The 12119-nt window shown below is 37.9% G+C and overlaps 1 protein-coding gene across 2 annotated transcripts in view; it reads right to left on the bottom strand.

Annotated features, from left to right (window-relative positions):
* LOC110158117 (solute carrier family 22 member 23-like) overlaps positions 1 to 12119 on the bottom strand; it is a 72735-nt gene that overhangs the window by 47055 nt on the left and 13561 nt on the right. For both annotated transcript variants that reach the window (XM_055152117.1, XM_020922550.2), the window contains exons 2-3: positions 6577 to 6680; positions 4624 to 4778 (exon numbers count right to left, since the gene is read on the bottom strand). In XM_055152117.1, the coding sequence (XP_055008092.1) occupies positions 4624 to 4738 (115 nt within the window). In that variant the 5' untranslated portion in view covers positions 4739 to 4778; positions 6577 to 6680. The remainder of the gene's footprint in view (positions 1 to 4623; positions 4779 to 6576; positions 6681 to 12119) is intronic.

Raw genomic sequence — 12119 nt, 5'->3', positions numbered from 1 at the left:
TGATGAGGAAACAACATTATAAGATGGATGACAAAATAGCGTAATATGGGTTATTTACAAACAACACAAGTCATCTGCTTATTATGACAACTCATTTTTTATTTTTATTTTAGTTATATATTTAACGTTGTGTATCATCTATGCACAGCCAGTTCTGCCAAGAAAAATTATAACCTTATTACATAACGGCAACTCTGAGCTTTTATCTAAATGTCTTGAAAATGAAACAACTGATTGGCAGCAGTAATGTATTATCGAGCAGTGGTGCTTCTCAGGACCCGGCTGTAGTAGCGTTTAGTCAATATACACAAGGCATGCTGGGAAAATATCATGTGATAACTGGTACACATGATCAGACAGGAGCGGGCATGGCAACACAAAAACCTATGGAAAATCTGTCAAGTCAACCTTTGTACTGCTGACTGGGACAAAGGCCACAGGCTGTGAGGAAATACATCAATAATGGGTGTAGCTCTTCTATGTGGATAGTACGTTTTGAGCAGTCAGAGGAAGTACTAACTTTGTGCATTCCAATGTCTTTACTATTTTGGTAGATGGGGAAATGTGAAATAAAAGAAGTGGTTTTGAAAAAGACGATGATTTGGCATTAAAAAAAAAACTATCAGATCAGCTATTTGTTTAGTTACACTACTAGTTAAGTCAGGTTATTGCATATATACCTAAAAATAGTGAGCCTATATCAGAGAAAAGTGACTATATGTTGCATTTGTATTATCATATAGGTCAAAAGTTTGGAATCACCCCCTCATTCAATGTTTTTTTCTATATGTTTACTGCTTTCTATGTTTGATATGCATACAGGATCCATCAAATATATGAAGTAAGATGGATGGAATTATGTAACAGTTAAATAAACTGTAACCAAATACTGAACAGCCATCTGTTTGCTTTGTCAAAAAATATTTAACAATCTTTCTTTAGTACATAATTCCATATATCTTGTTTCATATAATCGATTACTTCTGTATGTAGAAAAAGCATTGAATGAGAAGGTGACTCCGAACTTTTGCTCACAATTTTTAGGGATATATGCAATAATGATAACCAATTTGCTCATTTCTAAAGGTTTTGAGGCAGTTTATAACAGATTTTCTACAGAGCTACAGTTTTACTAGCTGGATTCACTTTGTGGAAACCGTCTGACCTCGCAGCATTAGGATTCGTTTGCTCAAAGGTAGGCAGGTACTTTTTTTATTTAACCAATCGCTGCTATTTGGTCATGACGCATGTAATGCACCGCTAACAGGGTTAACTGGTATATTAAGCTTTTCTCAAATCCTGTAGGAAGAAGGGCAACAACGTCTTTCCCCTTCAAAATTCACCAAACATTCTCTTTGTTCCGGCTTTAAATCCTCAATCTCGGGAATTGTTGCCAACACAGAATGTATGGCTTCATCTACATCCATCTCGACTGCTTTGTTTACTGTTGTGCTGTACCACAAAACTGACCCAGTCATGGCTTCACAGCTCTTTGCTGATTGGCCGATGCGTGGCCTACAACATCTGGGGTTCTTGCAAACTGTCTAGTGTATTCCAATGCCTGACCTAGTCGCCGGAAAGAAATTAAATTAAGTGGGGGGACTAGGTGGCACCAGCTTGGCTACAGTTTTACTACACCTATGGAAAAAAATGAAAACTTAAAGAGTCCAGAATGTTCAACTGTTCTACTATTTTCACAAAACAAGCTAGTAATTATAAATAAAAAAAACAATAATCATCATTCTTCACTTGCTAATGTGATGTGCAGCGATCCATAGGCGGTGCTAACTAATGAGTGACTCTTTGTTATGATGATGTCTACAGCAACGTCGGATCCCACTGGGCAGACAGCGGACTTGTTTCTTTTATTAACTTGTTTTAGATTAATATTACAATTTCAAATGTCTAAATTAACATAAGGATCCATGGGTGCCAGAGATTCTAACTATATCACAAACACAAGCACAATATGTCTGCATTTTTTATAAAAGAACCATTCTGCTCCAATAGATACTGAAAAACTCAACATGGCTGATTGAACGCTGGAACAGGCTGTGAACTCGGTGGGCTGATGTCAGGGTCATTCAGCTCTCGTCAGTAAACAGTAGCGGAGTAAATGTCCCCGATTTACTTTGTGTCTCTCTTTGTGCTCCTGACCAAAGAGCAGCTGAATGGGGCCTCTCAGGATATACACGCCGGGCTAAATTAAGATGACAAGGACACTGAAGGAGGGCTGCGTTTGTCACTGTACCCTTGTTCCTCTATTAAACCTCTGTCCACATGGGCCAAATTGCTTTTAGGAGTTATGTACGTTTATAAGAAGTAGGGTTGTCAAAAGTATAAAAAATCATATGCTTAACGATACTAAAACTAATATTGAAACTAGATATTCATTTGAGCAAATATCAATACTAAAAAAGAAACATTCAAAGATCAATAACCTTTCCTTAAATTTTAGAATGATCTTAACCTGTATCAGAACTATTATAAGAGCACATAGACTAGAACACTATGGAACCTACCTGGACAACGTAGTAATAGAAAAGAAAGTATTATTATTTAATGTAATAGTAATTTCATCATAGTATCAGAATCAGTATTGAGCAGGGTGCACCTTTTGCCCCAGTGTCAGAAATTCAACTTGTACCCAATTTTAAAATGTAACAATACCAATTGATAGAAAATCTGTGGAATATTAGCACAACTGAGTAATATCCACTGGGTCCGCCAAGCCTCTCAAGTTCCACCCTAACAGTGTCCATAAGGCTTTTGCAGAAAAATATGTTTTTCTCAAATAACTTTAAAAATAATGCATTTGAAAGTTGAATGTAAATGTTGCTATTGCGCATCATTTGGTACCAATTTTCTCTATCTTCATAACTTTCTAAGATATGAAAATGTTGTCAAGGTGAGTGTGAGAGACAGAAAGTTTGTACTCTTTCTGTAGTGATCATAGACTGTATAAAAAAAAGTGGAGTAAGCGAGTGTGTGTCCCCCAATGACAGGTATGGCTCAGGGTTTGGTAAACCCAAGTTTACAGGAAGGATAAGGATGTTATTAAAAGAAAAACAGATTTTTCAGCTCAGATTTAAGGTTTCTGCAGGCACTAAACTTCAGAGGCTTGGTGGACCCAGTAGACATCAACAGAATTTCATGAAATTTTTCACAGAAGTTTACTTTGGCAAGAGTAAAAAACTAGGTACAGATTGATTTTCAAAATTTTTTCAAAAAGTTGGGCAAATGCTCCACCCTAGTATTGAGTCTATTCCTTAGTATCAAAATCCCTACTATATCAAGTATTATGTGTAGAATTAAAACCATGGATCACACACACTTCTGCCATAGCAATAAGCAATTCAAAACTAAATATTATATTATATCTTTAAAACTGTGAAAATGTCACAAATAAACAGGACACTGAAAGCAAAAAGACAGTTTTACTTTTTGGTTAAAGTAGAGTAATTATTGTGATTATCCATTAAGCAATTACATCTAAATACCAAATCAACCAGTCCACTGGATAAAAAATATGCTAGAAGTGGCTCTATAATTAAAATGTATCCACGCTACAATGCCCGGCTTAATAAATGTTACGAGGTCATTGCTGCACAATCACACATCTTTCTTCTGGCCAAGCGCTAAACCCACAGCTAGAAATGCCAATTAAAAACCAAAGAGCTTTTTGATTGGAGAGAGGAGGATGTGAATGCTGATAGTGGGAAATGTTATTGCGGTACATATTGATGAGGCTGATTTACTGCAGTGTGGCTTATGGGTGAATTAGATGCAACACTGAAGCAAATACATACAAAGACAAAGCAGTGTGTTTTCACATGACGAATGGGGTTATTCCATATACTCTGCACAAATGAACATCATCTCTTAAGTATAGTTCTCCAGAGAGGAAAAAAATGAGATTATGCTTCCAGGCAAAGAGAATACAACTTTCACAACAGACTCTATTTGTTACATTAGGAATAGCACCAAAAACATAATACTAAGACAATTTTAGTTCCGACAAAATGAAAAGATGAAGTGAGTGACAACACATGAAAAGAATCAGTCTTTGCTTAAAGTAACAGTATGTAGCTTTTTGGCCCAAAAATAAACTGAAATAAAAGGATGTTTTTCTTTATTTTGGTTATGTCATTGCACTGAAAATTGTGGCAAAAATATCATTACTGTGATGGACTTGCATCTCCACAAATATGCCTCTTATTTGGCCATGAGAAGAGCTTCCTCCTGTTTGTTTCCATGGCAATGTTGTTCCTCTACTGTAATATTCCACTCTATGGCTTAAAATGTATCACAGATTTTTTTACTTTCTATTTCCATGGAATTATGCAGGTGATGTGCCACCTCCACAAGGCAAAAACCTTTAAGTAAACTAACTTTTACTTGACATTTTCATGTCAAGTTTTTATGGTAATAGTAACAGTTTTATACCAAACACCTAAAGCAACACATTAATGTCAAAACTCATCTTTGAAGTCCACTAATGAAGACATGTAGGACCAAACTGAAGGTTCTTCACACTTCAACACATTAAGTTGGAATTTTGACCGCCTATTTGTGTATTCTGCTCTGTATCCTGAGTGAGTGCGTGAAGTGTGCAGGACTTACTGAGCACGTAGAGAGACAGGCTGATCCCGGCCAGACAGAAGCCCTCAAAGAACCTCAGTGTGGCGAACATGGGCACATTGACGGAGAAGGCCACAGTGAGTCCAAACACCAGCATGAAGAGCACAGAGATGATGAGGACTGGGTGTCTACCGAACCTGTACACACACAAACACAAACACACAAAGAGAAAGGATATTTAATACTTTAACTGTGATTTGGCTTTCCTTGTTTCAGGACATGGTGCTCAACAGTGACCGCCCACCCCCTGGTTCCAGAAGTAAATTTCTCATTCATTAGACATGCCGAAACAAAAATAATATTAAATGTTTGAAAGCTTGCTCAAGCATAATCAGCTATGTGGTGATTAAATCTGTTTCTGAAACTTTATAAACCACCAAGTTATTAAAAAATTTCGCAGAATCTTGTGGGGTTTTTTTTACATGTGCTTTTTGGACTGAAAAGTGCATTATGTAATTTTTCTGCTGGAGGGTCCGTCAAATGCTTTTCTCTGTGCAGACGTTATTGCTTTGTCTCGAGTGTTTCGCAGTGTAGTATTAACCCTTTCTATCTTCATGGAGACCAAACCAGACTAAAGTTACAGGTCAGATCTGTGGAGAGGCAATCTCGCTCCAGAAACAAGAAGAAAAGTTACACAATGCACCTTTAAAACAACTGCATTATGGATAATAGTTACCATGAAGCTTCTTAGCCTCCATGATATCTTTGAATTCTTGATATATGAATGAATTTTTCGAAAAGTCTATAAAAATGATTGGACATTTTAATTCCGAAACCAGAGCAGACTTAAAGTGGGTGGGACTGCTGAGCTCTCATCGTCCAATCAGCTGATGAGTTACATGGCATCCCAAACTTGTAAATAAAAAACGTGTGCCTTGACTCAATAAAGGTTGAAAAACACTGGACCGGCAGACACTCTAATCAGTACAGTAATCATCAGAGTGCATGGTGTCATTGAGCTTGCAAAATGTCATATTGCTGGATTACAACAGGCCTTTCTCATGAGATAAATAAATATTAATAAATTAATTAACCTAAGTACAACATTAGGCTTATATTATATTATGATCATAAAAGATACATAATTAGACTCAGTTATATATTCAAAAATAACAGCCCACACCTTATTACCAAACCAGCCAAAACAACAAGCTTTGACAAAACTTTACAAAGACGAGTGGGCCTGGAACTGTATCCTGTTTCTCTTCTTGAGTTCTGGTAAATGAAAACAAAACAAAACAAAAAAAACAAAGAAACAAAAAAAATAAATAAATAAAAACCTGAGAGCAACATTATGGCAGTCCCATTCCAAGTGCTGTATTTTCAGCCCTCATCCCTCAGCCCCAGTTAGAAGAGGCAGGGGTATAAATGAGAACTGGGATTGGGCTTTTATCATCTACATTGTTTAGCTGTAACCTTGACTTCTAAATGTGCATTATACAAAATGTATATATAGGATAGTGAAACAAAATACGGTACATATTTTGTATTCACACATATACAATTGATCACAGCTTTACTATTCTGGTCACATAAGTGATCTTGTGAGCAGTTTGTCTTGGCTTAGATTTGTATGCATTTATATTACATTATTACTGTCTTAGCTACACTCAAAGTGAGGCTGCTCTGACATAACTAGATAGTCGCATAACCTCCTTTTTCATAATAATAGGACCGTATACAGTTAATGTTTACCATTTCAGAAGAGAGTTCTCCTCTAAACACAATTTGAAGATAATAATAATATATGGTTACAAAAATGTAAACAGCTATCATTTTTTGTCAGTTATGTAAGAGAGGTTTTATCTTCTGCCTACTCATTTACGATATCTTGATTATATGATTTTTTATTAATTATAATTTTTTCTGACCAAGTTGCCCAAATTAAACACATAAAAATAAATATATTACTTTGAACCTGAACAAAAATCTTACCAGTCAGCTAGGATCCCAAACACCAGGTATCCGAAGATGGACCCCACCAGAAGAGAGAACTTTGCGATGTGGACTTTCCAGGCAGAGTCGCACACCAGACTCCACTGTGGAGAAGAACAAACAAACAAACTGTAAAATTTCTGTTTCAGTTTTGCATATTTCATGTATTTGAGAAAAAAATTTGCTTGCCCCATTATCAGCTCTTGAGGTCAAAATAAGTCCACAGTGTCCTGTCTGCATCTGATTATAAAGTCAATCAAAGACTCAGGGTGTGAGCCATTAGCATGCTGGTTGTTGTTAGCATTAGCCTGATGGTTAAACTCTCCTATGAAAGTTGTGAAAAGTGCTTATAAACTCATCCCGGTGAATCATTAGGATGGTCGGAATGAATGAAGTAAATGAGGATAAATTTAGAATGACTGCAAATAATTTAAAATTAAATAGTGCTGATTTTCCACATTTTAAGATGCTAACAATCAGGTACAAAAGGTGAAATATGATATGCGTTTTAATGATTTTTGACCTTTCAATACAAGCAATACAATATCCCCATGCTTATGTTATCCAGGCAGAGTGAACCATAATTACTTGCACTGTTAACTTGCTAAATGTTATTTACAGTTACAATTACACACATTCTCTGCAGGAGGATGGTAATGAGGCAGGGTAAACATCTGGACATAGTTTGGTTTGATTAGAGAAGTTCACAGCTTATCTTCAGCATGCAGGTGTAAAGCAATAACAGGTACAGAGGGAAATGGATTTTAATTTGGTCACATCAACAGAAGTGACACAGTGGAAAAATCCCAGCTCAAAATGAGGCACTCACTCACAAATGACTGAGTATTAGTCAGTAAGCAAGTGCGTTCTGGAGTTTATGTTCTGGAGTTTATAAGAGTTTGATTTTGACATGACAGCTGTTTTTGAACGTGTAGGGCCATAACAATTAACTGACTAAAAATAGAATCATTATAATAATAATCTAGCATTTCGATAATCTTAGTAGCTATTTGGACAATTTGAAAAGACAGTTGCATTACAAAATCAAATATAAAAAAATAATACACTGTTTCAAATTTTCAGCATTAATACACTTTGCTGACTATAGCTGACTACTAAAAGGATCATTAGTTACAGTCCTATCAGATGGCACGAACTAATGGACCATGGACTTGGACTTTCAATCGGACTTGACAAGTTAAAGGGACAGTCTGGAATTTTGAACATAGGACCTCATTTCTTAGTTAGCCAGAGTGTTGGAAACGTGTAGAGGCACTTTTTTAAATATTCCATCCAATCCTTGTATTTGCAGAGGTCGCTGGTGCTAGGCTAGCGCATGTCAATGGCCATAGTTAGTCCTGCCACTAAAAACAGTCTTACTCACTCCACAAAACACCCAAAGCACATCTATTATAACACCAAACTGTCGATGTGAATGTCTGTGTTGATAGAATAATTTTAGAAGTAAAACCAAACTTGCAATTGAAGGATTTATGTCTGAGCAGCAACAGTGAGTTATACTTCCTGATAGAAAGCTTGGCAGCGGCAGACTGATATGTGAGAAAATAGTTCCTCAACATGCGACGATTCATGCGATGCAAGGTTAGTTTTATTTCAAATATTATTCTATCAACACAGACATTCACATCGACAGTCTAGCGCAGGGGTCGGCAACCCATAATGTTCAAAGAGCCATATTGGCCCAAAAAAACAAAAACCAAACCTGCCTGGAGCCGCAAAAAATTAAAAGCCTTATATAAGCCTAATATGAAGGCAACATAAGCTGTCAGTATATTAGCTATATAAGCCGACTATTAAAATGACTAAGTAGGCTACAAATACAAAATGAGCATCATGATTACACAAACCCCTTTTGCGACCCTCTCATACTCGGTGCGCCGTCTGTAGCCACTGAAATCAAGTGGTTAGTGTTTATTCCTTTGTCATTTAGGCCCCGTTTACACGTATACGGTATTTTTAAAAACAGAGACATTTTCCTTCATTTGTTCACATCGTTTACACGCAAACGGTGAATTCGCCTCTGAAAAACGAATCTTTCTAAAAAAACTCCGGTTTCACGTTTGCGTGTAAACTGAGATAAACGGAGTTTTAGGAGCTGACGCGCTGAAAGTGCGACCGACGTTTACCTGTTGCTTTGACGACGATGATGGAAATATTCAGAGCAGCAGTCGTATTTTTTCTGATCGTGCACAGGAGCACTCATAAACCAGCAGCATGTAGAACTTTGTACGCAACATCAGCCTGGAGCAGAAGCTCTGAGCTCGGGCAGCAGCGCAAAACACACGGGAGCAGTCAGCGCGCAGCTCCTCAAGACGGGGCTGGGGGTCCAGTGTTGGTCAGATTGTCTGGAGGCTTCGAGCAAGACCAGCGTGCAAAGAACTGGGTTCGAGCGGTTCCGTGTCGTCCTCTGTGCGCTGGTTCTGTGCGGGAAAAGCCAGAATGCGCTGTGGACCACAGGTCCGGGCTGCTCCGGTCCTCCGCGCTCGACCGCGGCTGGTTCCGAGGTGGTGCAGCATCCGGACAGAAGCGTGAATCCCGTTTGGTTTGTTGTATGGTGTTTTGAGCGGTCCGTCTGCGCACGTGTTTTTTTTGTTTTTTTTTTTTTTTTTTTTTTTTTGAGGAAAGCGCTTCTCAGGTGGAGGCACCGGACACCACCCCCGCTTCAGTTTGTTCTGCTGAAACACTTTTAATGTCTTTGCATTTGCACACACAGCTGATGGATCAGATCCATGAGCAGAGATGAACGAGGGTTTTACCCCTAAAGAAACCAGATTAAAACAACAACAACAAAAAAATCATTCCTTTTCCATTTTCACTCATTTTTGAAAAAGCTCCAAGGAGCCACTAGGGGAGTGCTAAAGAGCCGCATGCGGCTCCGGAGCCGCGGGTTGCCGACCTCTGGTCTAGCGTAATAATAGTTTTGCTTTGGGTGTTTTGTAGAGATGCGCGGATGGGCTATTTTTTCATCCGCAACCGCAACACAAAACTCATCATCCGCCCGCTGTCCATTTTGCACCGAAGGTTTTCAAAACCGCACCCGCCCGCCATCCGCCGATTGATTTTAGATTTTAGAACAATCATACAGCAAACAAACTAAGGAGCCTCGATAAAAATGCAAACTCTTTAGCTCATTATTCCAAAATTCGCTCAGCGTGTATGTTCACATTCTTAATTGTCCATAACAACCCCAAACTTACCTGGTTTTCTTGCGCAGCTAATTAATTGACGTTTTCCGACTAGGCTATTTTTGAACCTTCTTGCCTTCGTGTTGGATGTTGTTACATTCTGTACATTCTGTCATTGCCCGATGTTATTTCAAAGTCATAGCCTCACTCCATCGGTCTTTCTTTAAGTTTTAAATACCCCGAGTGGCAGTGTACGCTATAATGTCTGCGTGTTTTAAAATATATCTGATATCGAAACAAAAAACAAAAAAAAAGCATAACTAAATAAATATGGCCCTATAGCCACTTACGTGTTGGCAAACAGCTGAAATAAATTAGAAATAATAAAATAAACTGTATATAATATGTGCCTCGTAAACCTTAGGCATCAACAACCCGACACAACCTTAACCTTCAGAACATAAAAACGAGGTCAAATAGGCTAATTAAGGACATGACGTACACTTCATACTACAAGCATAGACAATGAGACTCGTCTTTTCAGATGTAGGTAACAATACTAACAATAACTTTTTTTATTTTTTTTTTATTTATTAAGTAGTTAAACCGCCACTCGCCTGAATTTAAAATATAAATTTTCGTCACGTCATTCGCCCGACCCGCGGATTAACCGCGGATACCGCGGTTGTAACCGCAATTCGCGCATCTCTAGTGCTTTGTGGAGTGGGTAAGGGTAGTGGCAGGCTAACTATGGCCATTGACATGCACTAGCCTAGCACCAGCGACCTCTGCAAATACAAGCACTGGATGGAATATTTTTTAAAAGTGTCTCCACACGTCTCCAACACTCTGGCTAACTAGGAAATGAGGCCTTATGTCCAAAATTCCAAACTGTCCCTTTAATAGTTACAGTGCTCAAATTATTATACTACCTAATAAACCTGTCAAAATAAATACCCGTACTAAATCGACTTATCATACAAGCTCTGATAGAAAGAACAACACCTTTTCAAGATCAAAAGATATCATGTGTCCCTTTTCTTTGCATTAGCAGGCATTAGTTTGTCAAATAATTAACATCTACAACACATTATACATATTAGAACTAACTTCTATAGTGTTAAATTGAGCTATTTATGTATTGCTGGCTACTTTTTTTACAATGTTCACTTTGTAAAAAGCTAACTGGGATTATCCTGCTTTCGGGTTATTGCGTCAGTGGTACAAAGTAGTCTAAATATGATAATTTATTGGATTTCTTTCTGTATTCTGTATAGCATTATATAGTGTTAAAATGTGTTATCATGACAGGCCTACTACCTTCCAGTCTGGCTTGTAAAGTAATAACAATAAAAAACTCTGACCTTACTGTAATGACTCAGACTTGGACTGGGAGATGTGACCTTGACCCATTTTTAGAACTCAGCAATTTGAACTCTGACTTGAAAAGGCCAGACTCAACAACTTCCGACCATCTGCTTATTCAACAAACCCAAACATTAATTTCATTTTTTTTACTTTATTTCTTCACTTTATTTTTTTTTTATTGTACAATATGTCAACAGAATGAACCAAGAATCTTAAACCTGGTTATAACCATTGTATAGATTTATGTCATGAAATACATGCAGTTTGGGAAATTACACCTATAAACTCAAAACTTCTGTAAACTACTTACCTAAAAGAAATATCAGTATCAAAAAGCTAAAAATTTGACTTTCCCCTATTCTCGTATATTATGCAGGTTTATCCTTATTTATGACGCATTTTTTCTAAGAAGCTTTAACCTCTCATGACCTCTGCCACAGTGACCAGCTCCGAATGGAACGCTCCGGGATTACCGAGAGCCACGGCGCCATCACATGATCCAGGCATGCCACTCATTCACGCTTTCAGTATCACTGTCAGCACTCAGACACACTGAGGCAGGCAAACTAGTTCCTCTTGTGCAATCAATAGCCAGGGCCAAAGGGGAGCGGAGGAGCAGAGAAAAGTGAAAGAAGGTAGCTGTAAGTGGAAGAATACACAGATGCGGAGGTGGTGACAGGGCAGCGAGTGGAGGGGAGAGAGTGCGTGGTCGTGACAGGCAGCAGAATACAAGAAGGCATCATTTCCAAGTCATGAATAGTTTAGTAGTGAAGGTCTTAGTTGAGTACAGTACAGTGCACAAGCATAAATGTGTAATGGACGTAACTTTTAGGTTCAAAGCTGATGTACTTACTTAATAAAGACACACAGGTAAAAATAGATCAAAGTCCATTTTTGAATTATTATGTTATTAATAAAAAAACTTTTTTTTTCTGGTGGAGGGTAGTTGAATTTGCCTAGATAGAATGTTCCACAATATCTACATATCTAGTTCCCTGGAGACAAGCATGTGGTCAAGTTACAGGCCAG

This window comes from Boleophthalmus pectinirostris, unplaced genomic scaffold, assembly GCF_026225935.1.
Source record: "Boleophthalmus pectinirostris isolate CB_2022bp ecotype Guang Dong unplaced genomic scaffold, ASM2622593v1 HiC_scaffold_16, whole genome shotgun sequence".
In the NCBI taxonomy this organism is placed as follows: domain Eukaryota; kingdom Metazoa; phylum Chordata; class Actinopteri; order Gobiiformes; family Gobiidae; genus Boleophthalmus; species Boleophthalmus pectinirostris.
This window is presented reverse-complemented; position numbering and strand designations above follow the sequence as displayed.